We start from the raw sequence: 18,416 nt of genomic DNA on the forward strand, positions 1-18,416 counted from the left end.
ACACAGCAGTTCGCCCAGCTTTGTTTAGGTTTCCTCTCTCTTTTTTCCAGAGAAGAGAAAAGGAAGGGAGAAAATTGCTAGGTGGTTGTCAACAGTTGAAGCTGCAGCCGCACCTGGCATCGCGCGACTGGTCTTTGATCACTTGTCGAGTGAAATTCCGCCACTGGATTAAAGTGAAGGAGGGGGCAACGGAGGGGCGGGAGGACTAGAAAGAGTGACAAAGGAGGAAAATAGAGAGAGGACAACTTGTCTGAAACGTAGCCCTGTGTGTGTTGTGACATTAATGTTGCATGCACTGCCCTGCTGGCTGTAATTAAAATCAGCATGAACTGTTGAATTTGTCTAAAGCCAACCCACTCTATTCAGGCCCGACTTACTGCGCAAGCTAGGTGCTTCCAATCGCATGCAGAGTGAGAAATTTCACCTTTTCCAAAACATGACTTGACCACTAAATACCTTCGGTTATGATTCAGTTTATTCAGTGCTCACCTGCATATTGATAGCTAACAAAGAAGTAGGGGGGGAAGAAGATTTAGAAGGAAATAAATTAGGCAGAGAGGAGATCAAATCCAGATATGAATGGCTGCATCATTTAGGTGGTACACATTTGGTGCTTTAGTCACAATTATGGTTCAGAATTTGTGTGGTGATTCATTGATTTATTTATTTTTTATAGCTTTTGGATAATATTTACAAAATCTAGAATATTGCCAGCTGCGTTAATAATTTCATGCCCTGCGAACAAAGACCTCAGATACAGTTATTTCCTCAGAAGTTATTATTTATGTATCAGTACGATGATTTCCCTGCACTACGCTGTAGTGTATTACACTTGCCTCTCTCAGTTGCCGTCTTGTTGTGGTGTGACAGGTGACGACCTCAGCCCTGCTGTGTGGCAGTAAAGCGCTGGTTGAGGCCCAACTTTCAAACATGCCAAGACATCCAAGCTAAACTGTTAGCGATACCGAGTTAACACCTAGCGTGGGAGCTGTGACGGAGCACCGTTGCTTCGAATGGTGGGACCGACCTTGAGCGAAGCACTCCGAATTCCCTCCGCTTGACAGCTGTCTCTCACGTACGCCCTTGAGTTAGCATGTGCTAACGCTGTCAGGGATGTTTGGGAAGAGAACTGCTGGCATGCTAATCTGCGCTATGTTTGCCACAAGGCTAAGCTGTGGCATGTACACGGAGGTGTTGACAGTACTGCTACCAGTTGTTCAATCCTCCACTGGGGTGGTACTGGGAGATGAAAGGGAACAGAGATTTCCCAGGTTGCCGTGGTCAGCAACAGCAACTGGCTGGAGGAGGAGGGGCAGTAGTCACGGCAGCTGTTTTCGATGGCGATATCATCATCCGCTAGCATTGGACATGCAGGCAACCCAGTCACATACTCTTGTTTGGGAATATGACGGTTGTCCACGCTTGCATAAAACCGTTACCTCCCGCCCCTCGGACAAAGACTGGCCAATCACAGCGTAGCACTGGCCAGCTCTGACAAGAGTCCAACAATTCTCACACAAACATTTCAGATTTGGTTAGAAAGAGATTTTTTCAAATTTTGTGTTTCTTTGTAAAAACCTTTAGAACTTACATTAGCAGAGTACATTAGTACATCAAATACTGTTAGCGCTTCTATGCTACGTTAGCTACTGATACATGCTGCTTTTGCTTTTTACAGTGAGTAAACACCTTCCTGACTTTACAGGAACAATGTCAATGTTCAAACATGTTGAATGTTTTCTGTCTCCAAGTGATGTGGAGATTAATTTTTACACTGTGACCTGACTTTAAAATCAATCAAATGAAAATCACAACCTCAATTTCCAGACTCATATTGTAGACTACTGTGTGCTTTTCTCTAAAATAGTTTTATTGTTTTTCCAAAAATGTGATAATATTTCTTCAGGGAGTTCAGGTAGTGACAGTGTGGGCTCCATGGGAGCTCTGTCAGCTTAATGTAGCAGCAGGGGGCGGAGCTTAGCGAAGGGTCAATTGACCTAAATCAATTAACCACATTGTACATGTGATAAAACATAATTCATATACAATGAATACAAATTTGGCTCAAGGCAAATAGTATTGACATATTCAGAAACCGTTACTCATATTGCACATTTCAGCAAAGATTTTGTTCCCTTGCTTTTGTGAAGTGATCAAAATATGAGAAATGTGTTGTTTGCCCAATGAGACATTGCTCTCACATGGGACTATTCTCACTCACAATAAAAATAATTTTTTGGACAGTCCAGCAGATGGCAGCAGCGACACCTCAAAGAACCATCATGGTGTCTTCTTCATTCTCTCCATGTTAACAGGTTCTGAAGATGTAGAGCTGTGACATATTAGATGGGACCCATGATAGACTTTGGCCAATTCAGCTTAGGTTGGGACATTCCCCATAATGCCCTGTGTTGCATTATACAGTTGTTTCTGTTATTTAACCTATCTTCACTGATATAAATGTAGTGGACAAAATAATAGAAAAACCTACCAATGGAATTCAGAAGCAGAGACACACACCATTGGAACATCTTAACCTTCATGAAAGGAGGATTTATTGTAGGACTGTTTCTAAAACGGCAAACAGGCCTCACAGGCAGGTTGAACACAGTCTGCAATACAAACCAATGCTCAATATCAACCTGAGTAAGGTTACTGGTTACAGACTGGGGTTACGAAGACGTTGGGGATGTTATAAGTGTTATAAATTGGCATATCAAAATGTTTGAATTTGAGTTGCAATGGCATAGCAGACAGTGCTGTTCCTGCTTAGGCGATCACGCTCGTTGACTCCAGGGAAGTGAAGAAAAGTTTGGTTGTAACATTATTCAGCATTCATGTAGCGTTCGCAGGCTATAGCAGTGTTAGCACCTGCATCCAGCAGCCAAAGTGAACAGCAGGAAATGAGCGGCTGTCTGACAACATGCTGGACTCAGTCGCCTTGAAGCTCTTCCCCCGCTGCTGCACAGAGTGCTGTTCGCCTGTTTATTCAAACTTTGTTAATATTGAACGTGCCGCGTGTACAAATTGCAACAAATTTGACAAAGCACTCCAACGGGTCCCCATCAATACACCCGCTAGGTGTGAAGTAGGTCAGGTAAACGGTTCTCGAGATATGTAGAGAACAGACTGAATCACACATGGAGATTCTTTACTTTATCTTTAATTCGATGTCGTTGCGCATGTGCGTCTACATGCATCCATTTAAAAGCCCTTCCCACCATGCCTCGGTTCCATGGGAATCTGTGTGCAGCTAATCCTCCTTTTGGTTGGAGAGGGCTTCTCCAAACAAATCAGCCCGCCTTAAGACCCACTGCTCCTCAAGTGTGCTCCTGGCTCTCTTTACGAAGACTCACCAACAAAAAAAAAAACCCTCTCTCCTTTCTTCTCTCTTTTCTCATATGCTTCACATAAAACAGCTACCTACCGTGAGGCAAATCCCCTCGCCGCTGTCTCTTTTCTTCTAGGAGCAAGGGAAGGAGAAAGGAATGGGGTGTGGATAAGCCAGGCCAGCAGGAGATTGTCAAGTTGAAGAACTACGGTGACCTGTTTTGGATGAGCGGCTGAGACTGAATAATGGGTGCTGGTAAAGGGGTCATTGTTTGATAGCAGGCGAGAGGAAAGTGAGGATAAAGGGGGTGGATCTCAGTACTTTGATGTGGCTCCTTCTGCTACCGTCAATGTGCATCACAGTATGAAGATCTATCCATCTGTTTACAGTGTCTATCTAAACTGGACTCTGCATTTTCCCCTGATCATTTGGGGGTTTTGGGGGGGTTTCAGGACACCTCGGAGTGTACGACTCTATCACAGCATTATTAAAAGGCAACCACTAACAGTCATAAAAGTGTTGACATCGTCATATATTTATAGTCACTTTAACACATTGGTTATGTATATTACAAAGTAATTATATATTACAGTTAGTATGGTTATTCTGGTTACTGTAATATATTTGAATGGGTGAGCTTTAGAAGTGCTGATAGGGGGATTTCTAACTTTGGACAAGTATTTACCATAACGAGTGGTATCAATCTTCTAATCTGTTTCCCCACAAGAATGCAAATAAATCTATTTCCCAAAATTCACCTTTTCCTTTATTTTTTCTCATTTCAAAGTAACAATACCATCAGTGTTTCTAAAAAAATAATCAAACTTGCTGGAGTTCTTTGATGGATCATTATCATATTTCAAGTTTCTGAAATAGTCATTTTAGCTCATACAACTAAGCTAAACGCACACTTATTCATTCGTTCCTTGTGCCATGTAGATAATACAAATGATACAAATGGGCCGAGGCAGAGTTTAGATTGGTTTAACAGAGTAGCAGAATAAAATGGGTCCTCTATGCTGCCTGAGGAGACACGGTTTTCATCATTGGGTTTCCAAGATACTGATCCATCTGGATTAAGTCAGATTGAGTGAAAATAAAAGACCAAAAAAATATTTTAATTTGGCACACAAAGACCGCCCTTAGAATTATAGCCTCTGAAATGTGGACATCTTGTTCAAAGTTCCCGACCCGTTTTGTTTCCCATCTAAAGCTGGAAAATACAGGGATCATAATACATTAGGTCATTTCATTCAGTTTCAATGGATGGATGAACAATGTCTGTTGAGAAGTTGCAGTTAATAGTGAGTTTAGAGCGGCCTGGATGTGCTGTGCTCTATCATAAATGATGTCAAACAACAATTTAATATTCATGTGTAAAAATATATATTGTAAGAAGTGATTATATGAGCAAGTGAGATTTCACACCAACAACACTCGCCTCCCCCTCACGAGACCACCAACACCCTGTCAGTGTTCATACAGTATCTGTGTGGAGTAAATGAGGTGCTGGTTCTGCGTCCAAGTTCCAGGTTTCCCAAAGGCTAAAGAGAGCAAGTAAGCGCAGCTGAAGATCTTCGACACAACCTGTTTTCACAGGTGGTCCTGATCTGTGTTCCACGCCACCAGGACTTTGTCTTCATTGAATTTTCATAAATGTAATTACTTTCAAATCAGTTAAGAAAACATTTAGTAGATGTCGCCGTTGAAGAAGTTACAGCTATGAGTCTATGATGTGAATATGTGTGTCTGGCCGCAGAAATGTTTCCCTATTTTCCTCTAGCTCTTGAGGTTTTATAAGTCTTCATTGTACCGAAGCTGTAATTTAAAAATCATCTAACCTCATATTGCAAGATACTCAAGTGACGGCAAAGCTTTGTGCTATATAACTTATATCTGATTTGTTCTCCCTATAACATAGTCTTTTTAGAAAAAACATTGTATTTGGTTGTGGAAAACAACTACTGAGGAAGTACTGTATTTAAGTCCAATTATGATGCACTTCTACTTTATATTTCCATTCCAAAAAACATATGATTTGTCACATTTCACCCCGCAAAGCATATGAGCTATAATGTTAAAATTAAGTGGACGTGTTAATGAATCAGCAATAGTACATATTCATTTTTTTTTAATTTGTACTCTGAAAGGGTTCTGCATTATGAGTACTTTTCTACATTTTCCTGCAGGTGACACTTCTGTACTTACTTCCTGACACTGTGCTGCTGAATACTTCATCCACTACTGCATGTATTACACAAAATACCACAGTTAATAATACACATGAGTGCTACTGTATGTGCTATTTAATTACACAGGGGGTTAATGGTATAATGTATAAACAGATGGGGTTTCTTTGCACTTGATGTTGATAACGTGTCGATAACATGTAGACGTTCACCCTCTACTGCTGCTCATCCAGTACTGCAGGCTGCCTCCCATCTCTGCTAGAATAATCTGGGACCTTTGAGAGGTTGCAATTCATATTTATACCACAGAGGGGCACTAGCTCCGTACAGACTTCACAAAGTGAGATATTCACAGCAGCTGTTTTTCATGAGCACTCTGTTTGGACAAAAAGCAAATCTGGAGGTTTATGAGTTAGATACATTTTGATGATTATATTTTCAGATCAACATATTAATTTTGCATTTCCAAAAGCAAGCTCTTGAAACTGAGCCTTAACCAGAAACTGATCAGTTCACATCTTTACCTTTATCAAGCAGTTGACAAATGAATACAAATACACACGTTACAGCCATGGTGGCAAGTAAGCTCTGTTTATCAGCGATAGTCAGTCTTTGTGGAGTCTTCTCACTTCTTTCAAAACAGAAGTTTCGGAACTTGAGCTGTGTGACACGAGGGAATTGATGTATCCACCGTCTATTTATAACACAGAGCGCAAGTGTGCCGATACTCAGAGGTAAAGTGATTGGTTAGGATCTTCAGAGGATTCTTTGTGCTTTTGTAAATACAAACACACACACACATACACAGGGAACATACTTGGATATGCAAACATGAAAACATGCACACATTGATCTTTATGAATCCTTCCTACAGCACAGGCGTACGTATATGCGTGTAAACAAGACAAAGGCATTGCATGCATACAAACATTCAGACAATAAAAGATTTACAGCTTGCTTTTGGCACCCGCACAGATATCCAAACACACATTTCCTTCCAAGTAACTCAAACACATTTTCAAGTGTTGTCAAATGAAGGAGACAAGATGCTCTTCACATTATCAGCTGCTTCTCCCTTGAAGGTAGAGCAGATCCACACCCACAACCACATCTGTGAGCAAAATTTTGCTCAACAAATCAACACATATTGCCTTAACACAAACAGCCCACAGGCAGCCTCAAACACCTGTGACCATGTTTATGCCTCCAAGGTCACGTTGGTGGTAAAGTCATGTCTATGACTCAGGATGATCACGTAATTGGATTAAATTAAATCTGTTTTGATTAAAACATCGTTGTGATGTGATGTAAACAGAGCCAGGTTTCATTAGTATCCCCATCTCACATTCATAAGCATTCCTCGTTTCATTGTCGTTTCTACCAATAATGTTAAACATAGACTATATAAAAGAAGTGGAAATAGACATTGTGACGTCACCCACTGTGTTGAAGTATCGAGTTCAGCTTTTTCTTGGATTTTGGCTGTCGCCAACTTGAATTGTTGTAAAAAAGTGGCAGAGCGGCACCACGAGCAGCAACCTTATTAGATCTGGTTACATCTGGCTTCTGGTGTAAAGCTGTTTAAAAAGGTTAGCTTCCATAATTCCAGGTAGTCATCTTTGTAGCTAATTGCAATGGCGTGGTAGTGATACTGCTGTAGCAACGCCGTGGTAGCGACCTGTCAATCACAAGTCAGGCCCTAAAGCATATCCTGCTTTATCATCTATTGTACTCTTAATGGAACCATAATATAGAAAATAGACACCATGCTGTATTGAAGAAGACTTGCGAAGACAAGTGATTGAGACCATAATCTAAATGATTAAATCAAGTGGGAAGCATGGTCATTTTCTCAGAGACCTCCATGCAATCAATCTTTGTTTTGCAACCAGACGAGTCGCCCCCTGATGGCCAGAAGAGAGAATGTAAGTTTAAGGCACGTCTGAATTGGCTTCACTTTTCAGAACCGGAGGTATTTTCGTCTTTGGACAAAACCTTACGTTTGGAGTAAACAGCTGTTGGAGTTGGTGTAAGCAGCTGTTTTGCTCCAGGAGGGCACACAACATGCCAAAACATATTGAAAAAATGGAGGCATCAAAAAGGTAAAATTGAAATCTCTAATGGAAGCAGTGGATGTTTTGGTGTTACAGGGCTACAGAGTTTGACTGATTTCACCATTCATCAGAGACACAGTCTTATTCTCAAATATTAGAGATTCTAACTTTAAAATAACAAAACCACATTGATGCAACTACATCATGTCGGAGTGTACTATATAAAAATTGTAAATGAAAGCATTTATTCCCTACTAATTACCAAAAATCAAATATGTCCCTTTGTATAACACATTGAATCACTTCCTGGAACTATCTTAAGTCTTCCTGATGGCGATCAAGCATCGTGAACTTCCGCTGGCGTGACCGTGTCTTTATAAGGCTCTAGTTAAAATGTATCACCCTTACTCATTACCCATTCAAATGACTTTCTCTTCCTTTATTTGGGGTTTCTGTTCCTCCCACACCAGCAACATTTTATCACAGCAGCTGATTTTAGTTTTTAGCAATCAGTGAGCCTGTTCAAAGTTCAAGATAGAATTTTACACTTATATCTGTATTGTGTTTGTATGAATGTGTAAGTTGCAAAGTAACAGAGTTTTATTGGAGATAAGCAAAAACAATAACGTCCTAAAACAAGTAATATTAATAAAGTTTAAGTTTAAGTAATAAATTCCAATCCTTGTTTTTTAGTACATGGGATTGGTTATAATTTAACTCAATTATTCTAATGGTTCATATATGTGGTGAACTTGACCATGCTCATTTGAGAAGTTTGAAATAGGTGAGCATTTATGAGCATGCATTTCAAAGTAACACGGCAAAAACATTTTGACATATCAAACAAAATCGAAGGGACAAAAATGTTTTCTTTGTTGATGCTTTATTGGCAGATTTTCTAACTAACAAGAAAGAAGCTGAAGAAAAGGTGGATGTCATTTTTCACAGACACATTTTGGACTAAATTTGAGGATTAACATATGTGATTACTTTACCAAACAAAAATCAAACAGAGAAAGAGTAAGAGTATGAAAGCTGTGATTAACTACATGCAAGATTATCATAAAATCAAATTGTTATCCTCTCATCACCTCATCTCACATCACAAGTTGACCTCAACTTCACGGACTGATTCATTCAGTACCTTTTCCCCCGTATCTCCGAGAAGGACTCCGTTTCTGGTGTGGAAGACCTCGGCCTGAGACAGACTCATGGGGGAGGGTATGTATTCTTGACATTGGTCACCACCAAGACTCGGTGCACACTCTACTATGTAGGAGAAGAACAGCGTACCATGATTTAACATGCAAGATTCTCTCCCACTCCCTCTATGCAAATCCATGTAACACGACCCGAGCAGATCACTATCCCAGTATGTATCCTCGTCATAAACATTGAAGTTAAGTTTGTACCTCATGTTAATGACAATGGATCCAAATTCAAATGTCTCTGGCCATCTAGGATTGTCATCATTGCTAATGATCATCGTGCGTTTATTCTGATCACCATAACTAACCTCCACTGAGCCATCTGTCTGAGTCCACACATCACCATACAACCCTTCTGCATAGAGGCTGAAGACCTTCAAAGTTGCAAGACCTTTCCCAGCAGGACAGCAGTTTGACTTGATATTCTGATTACTGTTGCAAACACAAGCACATGGATCCCTTGGGTTGGATCTGTGCCCAATCTGACAGGTTTCTGAGCATTTTTTCAACACTGCATTCATCTTGATGTACCGCTCTACCTCTAGCTTCAGTCCGGCCCTGGCAGGATGACCACGGGACAGGATGGTGTGAAGGGGCTTTAGGTTATACCGGACCACATCAGGTGTGGTCTTCAATGACTTAAGCCAGTTGTTGTAGACAGAGGGGTTTGATTGGCCTTCAAAGAGGATATCAGTGCCGTCAATGTTTCCGCCAATGACCTCTGTGTTACGCTCATTAAACTCGCTGCTGAAACTTTGGCCGTGGTCCAACTTCTTCTTCTCTGACTGACAGTGTTTGTACATGGCCTTAATGCTGGCAGAACTTGCAAAGGTAGCAGAGGCCTCAACCGACAGACAATCCTTGACTTCTGTTGCCGTAAGTCCTTTCATGGTTGCTCCGCAGGTCTTGATGGACGTGATTGCCTTTATTTCCCCTCCCAGACGCACTTGTGTTATGTAATGTGTACCATATGTGTCGATCAGACTGCGATATAATGACGATGTTTTGGGTGAATAGGAAGGAAGGGACTTCATGGCTGATTCAAAGTCACGGCTGACTGGAGGTTTTGATGCCATTCTGTAGCTGTGAAGCACAGGGAGTATATTGTGTTAGTTACAGTCTACCACAGTTCCATTTTATTTACTGTTGTTTGTTTTAAGGAAAATGATCCAGAACACTTGGATACAACGCATTTCTCAGTGAACTGACCAAATAAACTCATAGTTAATGACAAGAAAGCAAATATATTGTCACAAACTCACCGGTAGAAGCGACAGAAGACAGAATGGCGAAAGAAGGTATAGCGGTCTTGTTTTGACTTTTGAATGCCAAAGTTGGCATCTCTGGAGTGGGAACCTCCAAAGCTAACGCCAACAGTGACAGACGGGTCTACAGGGATTTCAAGGCCAATTTTCCAATCATTGGAGACAGCTGAGGTGGAGTCATTGACAAGGGTTTCGACAGAATCATAAAGTGTGCTGGACACCGTTAAACTGCACTTGGGGAGGGTTCTCCAGTCCACCACAGCAGCTGGGACCTTCTGGCGCTCCTGGTTCATGTAGCTGTTTGGGAATAGTCGGCAAGTGTCATTGCCAAGATTCCACGTCTCTGTGTCGATGACATAGGCACCTTTCCGCTCCATTGTGACGATGTCGAAGCCCTCTCCACCCAGGTTGTAACCAGGGACAAAGGGAGCCTTTTCACAGTCCTGCGATGTGCCAACGAAGCTTACGGTTGAGAGACATAGGGGAATCCATGCCAGGCTCAGGAGCAAGAGATGCCACAGCCTTGCCATCTGTATGGAAGAAATAAAAGAAATGACAGAAGGTGAATTTCATTGACACAAAATGTAAATTTTAATGTGACAGATTACTCAACTATGAGAAGTTTTACTGGTGCTGTTGATCTCCAGCTCTGTACAGTAGCTTACGATATCTGACCATTATTATAGTATTGATGAGGAGGTGGAGTCTTTTCCTATGTCATTCACACATTTTGTATTTAATCATATGCATTCAAGCTATTTGTTTGTGGGTGTGTGCGTGTCGGATGGATCTGTGGTTTGTCATTTTTTTTGTAGGGTGGGTGGTTGGTGGTGTTGTGGGTGGTGTTGTGTGTTCTGTTCCCATGTGACTTGGTTCATTTTGCCATATCAAAAATTGGTGTGTGTGTGTGTGTGTGTGTGTGTGAGTGTGTGTGTGTGTGTGTGTGTGTACTCGGAATTCTGTTAAATATAACAAGTAAAATGACAGCGGTGCTCTAGTTCCAACCCAATGTACTGATACAATTAGATTCCCCATCTTTTCTGTCCAAGTATCCTCTGTCATTCGACTCACACATAGTCCACCAAAGAGCACCTGTTCAAGTATTCTTTCACTATTTTTCTCAGTAACATGTAATGGACGTTCTCTTCACAAACATCACTTCAACTTCAACACATAGCTTTTTACAGTTATGGAAGAAAAAAGCTGCTGTTTAATGTGACATAGTTGCAAACATGAAGTCCGCTGGCGAGAAATAAAAAATATGTGGCGTGCTCTTGTTTCTAGCATACGCTTACATGGACCATGTACCTTCACAACGTATTCCTCGGGCAGCTCTTCTTCTTCGTCCACTCATGTTGGACTGAGGACAGACTGGACAGTACAGTGACTCACTATCACCTCTTGAGGAACAAGTGGTTTTGCAAGACAGGACAAACTGGGGCTAGCTAGTAATCACACATGTTTCAGAAGATATCTGAACACAATACAAATCTTTGACATAACGTCAGTAGGCTACTGTTACTTCTTAACATTCAGTTGATGATGAGAATTCATTTATTTATGTTTTCAATTTTGGCTACATCTTGCACATTGCACCTTTAAAAAGACAACAATTTGTAATTCTGAATTAACATCCACTGATTGGAGTCACAGTGGCAACAGTTATTTGGGCTATACTGCCCAAATGTCCTTTTCCCTCATGATATGCTCCTCCTCCTGATGGTGTTGAATCCAGATGAGGTATATTATTACTCCAGCATGTTCTGGGTTTGCCCCAAAGTCTCCCAGTATCACATGCTTGGATTCCTGAATTCCAAGCAGATTAATGATTTTTACACACAATAAATACCTGGTGATCGGGGCAAATATCATACTGAATGATACTGTTAAAACACTTAAACATGCTGATGGAATAGTGAGTATGAATACAGAACATCACGCAGTAAAATTGTGCTATCTGTTTGTGCTGTAAGTTTGCAGATGCAGCTCACATTGAAACACGACAAACAATCTCCAAATTGATATATTCAATAATGAGCAATAATAAACTATGACTACAAATAATCAAAGAAAGATCCAAATTGTGTTATGTGTGTAGACCATTCTTTCCTTTTTGCTGTGTGAAAGGCACTCCATCAAAGCGGCAGATGCGCCCTGCTCTGTGAACCACAATGTCACACATTTGGTGTTGATTCAGTTGTGTTTATCTGACACATTTCTCAGTGTGTCCCGTGTGGTCTAGCTCATCGAATGAGGAAGTTTACTTTTACAGAAGCTTTATCTTCTATGGAACTGGAAGTAAGAAGAAATGTTGCACCATATGTTGGATAGGCCAAACAGGTATTTAGATAAGTCCAGAACAATTTTTACAGTTTTAACTCTTTAACTACAAACTATGTATACTTGTATTTACTGTTAGGAAACCATGTTGGACATTCATCACCTTGATTGCACAGGAGTGGTCTACATTACAGTTCATATGTGACCTATGGTACAGCAGTGATGATTGCATGGTGGATATGTTTATATCTATCGTTTTATGTTTGCACTTTTTTAGACCAATTTCATGAGATTTGTTTTTATTTTGGCAGTCAGTTTCCGTTCATCCTAATTCTATCCATTGTGATTGAGTGTCAAACAATAAAAAGGGGCAACATTCAGAATCCAGAGCAACCTTAGGCCAGCGCTAACAGTGCAAACAACAGCTGACAGATTTAACCCGTGTTTACCTGAACACTACGTTTCCACGACGACGTCGGGTGGAACAGCATTATCAGCTGCTGAGTGTAGTGCAGTGTAGCAGCCATGAGCTAGCCAGTGGTGCATTCTTACATGCAGTTACATGCACGTGTAGCTATGCCAAGTAAACACAAAGAAGCTTGGATTATAACACACACAGAGGGAGAGCTACTTCATTCCCTCCACTATATATTTACATGGGAAATTGTGCTTTGCTGCTATATTAACAATGACTATTGCACAGAGAACATTTAAACATCCAGAAATCAAAGTGAGGTTAATGATTTGCACTGAAAATGCATTCTGGTTGAATAAATGTCTCACGCAACGGTGACAGTCATCTCAAGAGATGAACGTACTTCCTGTGTCACACGATGGATGTGCTCTCTGTCGGCGCTGCAAGTTTGCAGATGCATCCTGCTTCAAAACACAACAAAGCAATCTCAGGAAGTGCATGTTAGCTGATTTGTGAAATGATCACAAAATCTTGTTTTGCAAACTTTGTCAAACCTCATTTGTGTAAGATCGATCTCAGTATTGTAGCAATTAGAAGACACTAGTCCTCCTTTTACTGTGAAAATGTATAGTGCTCGATCAAAGCAGCCCTGCTACACCACATGAACCAAAATGTCACACACACAACTTATTTTGCTGAAGTGTTTCCCACTGTCTCATGTGGTCAAATGTTCTACAGGAATGAGGAAGCTCAATTTTATTTCATTTTTATTTTTGTTCTTAAGCACCACTCAACAACCTTTTCAATCATTTTTTTTTTCAAATCGTTTTTTAGTCAATCTTCCAGATTTTAATCTTAAATGGGTTGTATTTTATTGCGCAGTAGATCTGTCAATTCTGTCTTTCAACTTGTTTTTGAAGGTTGCTATAACAACATTACCAGATCTACTGCCAGTTAAAATAGCTACATATAAATCCATCCTTATTACTTTACTGCTATCAGATGACAAAAATAAAAACAACTAAACAGGTAAAAATAAAAAAAACGTACGCACTATGATGCAAAGAATAACAAGAACTATTTGAAGTACAGTAAGTAAATGTTTGTATTAAGTCTTTTAATACACTTTTGGTTTATTTGGGAGGATTTTTTGTAAAAAAAAATATTTTCAAACACACAGCAAAATTTACAATACCAGATAAACTATACACATAGTGGACTACACATAACTAACTAACACAGAAAAACAAAGGTTAACACAACAGCACATCATGATAGGTCACAGCACCTCCTCCTCCCCACAACACACATCACCCCACATGATGAATTTCCCATTTTTGATGACATCTAGCTTACTTTTTCTTGTTCCTTAGGAGTTTAAATGCACCCATTTACAGACAACGATGAATGACATTACATTTTTATCAAGAAACTAAACCAAGTTGCTTTCTCCTTCAACTAAACACCACTGTAATGCCACAGGTGTTTGTGTCTTTGAATGCATTTGTATAAATGACCTGACTGTAGCCATAACAGGCCGACTGTTTTTGTAATCCTGGGAGGTGAAATGACAGTAGATCTACTGCCAGTTAAAATACCTACGTGTAAATCCATCCTAATTACTTTACTGCTATCTATTGCAGGCCTACTGTTAGTGATCATCAAAACATCAGGTAAAAACACAAATCTAATTTCATTTCCCCATTAAAACAGCCCATTTTAGAATACATTTCTTTGTATTACAATTATTGCTGCATCTTATCTTAACCTATAATAACATATCATAATTAAAATGTTGATTCTATATTGTATAAATAGTCAGAATCTGCAAAGTATCTAGTTATTAAACACATATAGTCAATAAATAATACAATATACCCTTGAATTGTAGTAGAAGTATCAGTAAAAGTAAAACTACCAGAGAATTACTTGAGTTAATCTACTGTGATTTTCTACATTTGAAGATTTCTGTCACTATTGGAAGGCAGGTACATTGGATTCTGCAAGCAGTAGGAGTTAATATCGATGGGATTTCCTCTCACTAAATCTTTGTTCCTAACATGTAGACGTTCACCCTCTGCTGCTGCTCAACCAGTACTGCAGGCAGCCTCCCGTCTCTGCTCTAATAATCTGGGACCTTTGTTGTTACCACAGAGCGGCACTATTTCCATGCAGAAATGTGATATGTTCACAACAGCTTTACCTTCCAGCAAATCTCCCAATTTATGATATAATCGTTTCTATGTGCAATATTAGCAAAATCATTATTAATGTAAATATCAATCTTGTGGAAATAATTAGGTAAAAAAATTAAGCAATTAAGCAACAGGATCAATGGAACTCAGATAGAGGTTTTAAAGTAACCATTAGGAACATGTCATCATAATGTAGTTTTAAATATGGTGTTTGTTTTATTACTCATGGTACATTAGAATAGTATAGTTCTATGTACATGTGAAGTTGACAAATTAATACAAATACACACATTACAGCCTGATTCTGTGGTGGCAAGTTAGCTCTGTTTATCAGCTAGCGTTAATCTTTGTGGCGTGTGTCTTCTGCCTTCTGTCAAAACAGAAGTTTCTGAACTTGAGCTGTGTGACACGAGGGAATTGATGTATCCACCGTCTATTTATAACAGAGCGCAGGTGTGCCGATACTCAGAGGTAAAGTGATTGGTTAGGATCTTCAGAGGACTCTTTGTGCTTTTGTAAATACACACACACACACACACACACACACACACACACACACACAGGGAACATACTTGGATATGCAAACATCTACAAATATCCATGTGAAACCTTTTTACAGTGCAAGCGCACGTACATGCAATGCCCACAAAACAAAGGCATTCCCATGCAAACGTACATTCAGAAAATAAAAGATTTACATCTTGCTGTTGGCACCCACACAGATATCCAAACACACGTTTTCTTCCAAGCACATTTTCAAGCGTTGTCAAATGAAGAAGGAGACAAGATGCTCTTCACATTATCAGCTGCTTCGCCCTTGAAGGTCCACACCCACATTTTGTTCAACAAATCAACACATCCTGCCTTAATACAAATGCTGCAAATCAGCCTCAAACACAATGGAACCAACTATTCAGAGAGCTGGTGACCATATTCATGCCTCTAAGAGGTCAAAGTGCAAAGTCATGTCTAGTCATTCAGAAGAACCTGTACCCAGAATAGTTTATTTACCTTGGTAAAAAGGGGAACAGCGTTTCATGGGAATCAAGGGTGGGTGGAAGGTTACCTTGTTTGCATATGTTTCTTTATTGTGGTCATTTGCACCTACCTCCTGAAACACGGCTGCAACCTTAAAAAGGAAGTAGGCGAGGCCTATTTTTTGACAGAGCTGTATATGTTCGGAGAGATGCTCTTTTGTTTTACTCTGTATTTGAAAAGCAGGAAGCACTGGTGAACAGAACAGAAAAAAGGCATGCGTTGTTACCTACACTACCTGACAGTTCAACTGGAGATTTGTTGGATGTGACTGTTTCCATAGACTGTACTGGATTATTCTTCAGAACTCAACATTAGGCTGATATTTTCTGAACGGCTCGCTGACGCTGAAGCTTTTGGATGACAAGATTTATTTTCAAATCAATCTAGAGGAACTCTGAGATTGAGGTATTATTGGACACCTAAGGATATCTTGTCTCTTGGATACTGGAGAGCTCAGGTTCAACACTGTGACGATGCCTGTGATTGTACTAGAGGCCAGAGACTTCACCAACCCCCTTTTCTTGGTGCGGACATGGGAACTCTTATCCGGCTGTATCACCTTCAGCCTTGTGGCCTCGCTGGATCCTTCAGAGTTGAACAAAAGTCAAGCTAACCTCCAACAACTTCACACATTCAGGACGTTCTGCATGTTTATCTGGTGCTTCTTCTTCACCCTTACACTCTTCATCCATATTCTCAGCATCATCCAGTTTCACAACCTTATCCCAATATCCTGGAAGAACCTAACTATGACGGCAGCGGCCTTAGGTGCACTGATGTGTCTGAGTGCATCTGTGATTTTCCCTTGGATCTTCATGGCTCATCGGGCGACTACGCCCCACCTTGTGGCAGCTGCTGTGGCCTCCTGCATCACCTTCCTGGCATACGCCTCAGAATCCTACGTTCTTCGCACCCAAGACCATGAACAAAGAGGCTACATGGGCAGCATGCCTGGTCTCCTCAAGCTACTCCAAGTCTGGGGAGGTTGTCAAATGATACCCCTGTTTGTGTTGATGGTCTGTGGATTGCCTCTTGCTGTAAACGGTTGGCAGCTGTGGATGAGCGGCGTGTCATATTGTGTCTGTGTTCTCATGTCTCTAGTCACACTTGTGGTGATATTAGGAGACTTTGCCGGGCGATGTTTTCTACCTTTTGACAGATTTTTGGCCGGCTTCAGTCTGATTGGGGTGTTGCTGTACATGTTCCCCACAGTGATTTGTTTTACCAAGATACTGCAGCTGAGCGACCCCGAGCAAAGAATTCACAACCAAAGTAGGGAAATTGTTATCATGGAAACAGTGGTTGCCAGTATTACACTGTTGGCTTATACGGTGGACCTTGCCTTCTCCATTAAAATGTTGTGTGATAGGAGTAATGCATGAAATATGTGAATTTCACCATGTATAGTCCTGACATTTTCAGGACAAAAAAACATAGTCAGTCAAACTAAATGGATGCTTCTGCTGTTAATTATTGCTGTGTAATCAAATTCTCTCAGTAAACCTATACATTTCTTACTAATTCAATACTTCATTCAACTTGAAGCCAAAAAATGTATGATTGATGACTGATCACTTAATATCATTTAACTGACATGTGAAAAAAGTGTTGTGACATTTAAGGTGGAGTTCAGTTTGACACACATACTGTACAACCACTAAACCTGGGTTCTGTGACAGGTGCACTGACTCATAAGCACTCTTATTGACATAATAGTATAAAGTGGCAGCTGAACAGCAGTCACCACTGATAAAGCTTAAAACATGAACTATGGACTGTGGACATTTAAGTTAGAGTATATGGTGCAGACTAAAAGGTGCAGACTATTAACAGGTTAGACACGTGTAGGCCTAATAGAATAACAGGACTGGAACCCCAAGGGGTCCAATCCAGCCAATTTGGATGACTTTGTAAAGTGTGAAGATTGCAGAAAAGTAATTTATTTCAGTTTTTCAATAAAATGCACTGCTATTCCTATTTGTCTCCTGGGGTCTCACTGTAAAAAGAGTAGCACGTCCTATGCTGGATACGCTATTATAGTGTACTTACGCACAGGCTACGTGACATAACACTGTCAAGCATTGTGAGCTTCTGTTCATGCAGGAGCTCTGAGTTGATGGGGGAAAATGTAAAAAAGGAGAAAATGAGAAAAGTGGACTGCATCATGTTTTCCAAGAGAAATAGACCAGTTCCCTTTTTTTCTTGACAGAAGTGAATGGGAGGACAGTGTGCTTGGTGTGTTTGCTTTTCATTAGAAAATATTATAATGTTTCTTCTTATGGCAAAAAAAGAAGAAACAAACAAATACAAAACCATGCGAAGCTAACTGAGATACTTGTTGTTCTTTCCAATGAAAGAAAGGGGATTATTTGGAGGTATTATACAATGGTCAGGCCCACATGAGCTCATATTGGGCGGAGTGACCCATGACCTAAGATGAG

At 40.3% G+C, this 18,416-nt stretch overlaps 3 protein-coding genes across 4 annotated transcripts in view; 1 reads left to right on the plus strand and 2 right to left on the minus strand.

The window, feature by feature from the left end:
- cUnh17orf67 (chromosome Un C17orf67 homolog) overlaps positions 1-18,416 on the minus strand; it is a 335,966-nt gene that overhangs the window by 188,442 nt on the left and 129,108 nt on the right. The gene's annotated exons all lie outside the window — the stretch shown is intronic.
- Positions 8,441-10,701, minus strand: LOC311010680 (perforin-1-like). Of its 2 annotated transcripts, none has more exons than XM_084005268.1 (3): positions 10,676-10,701; positions 10,045-10,577; positions 8,441-9,865 (listed from the first exon to the last, which is right to left on the minus strand). In XM_084005268.1, the coding sequence occupies exons 2-3, from the start codon at positions 10,575-10,577 to the stop codon at positions 8,677-8,679; spliced, it is 1,722 nt and encodes a 573-aa protein (XP_083861394.1). In that variant the 5' UTR covers positions 10,676-10,701; the 3' UTR covers positions 8,441-8,676. The 2 variants fall into 2 exon arrangements, with proteins under 2 accessions (XP_083861394.1, XP_083861393.1); XM_084005267.1 differs by having other exon boundaries at positions 10,661-10,686.
- Positions 16,156-17,946, plus strand: LOC311010673 (myeloid-associated differentiation marker-like). Its single transcript, XM_084005260.1, has one exon. The coding sequence runs from the start codon at positions 16,449-16,451 to the stop codon at positions 17,355-17,357; it is 909 nt and encodes a 302-aa protein (XP_083861386.1). The 5' UTR covers positions 16,156-16,448; the 3' UTR covers positions 17,358-17,946.

This window comes from Eutrigla gurnardus (genome assembly GCF_963514095.1).
Source record: "Eutrigla gurnardus genome assembly, chromosome: 3".
Lineage (NCBI taxonomy): Eukaryota > Metazoa > Chordata > Actinopteri > Perciformes > Triglidae > Eutrigla > Eutrigla gurnardus.

Bases quoted from the DNA above. Each gene is read 5' to 3' on its own strand.
- LOC311010673 (XM_084005260.1), top strand. From the start codon at position 16,449: ATGCCTGTGATTGTACTAGAGGCCAGAGACTTCACCAACCCCCTTTTC.
- LOC311010680 (XM_084005268.1), bottom strand. From the start codon at position 10,577: ATGGCAAGGCTGTGGCATCTCTTGCTCCTGAGCCTGGCATGGATTCCC. The intron at 9,866-10,044 runs GTGAGTTTGTGA...TGTGCTTCACAG, and splicing joins GTCTTCTGTCGCTTCTACCG to CTACAGAATGGCATCAAAAC.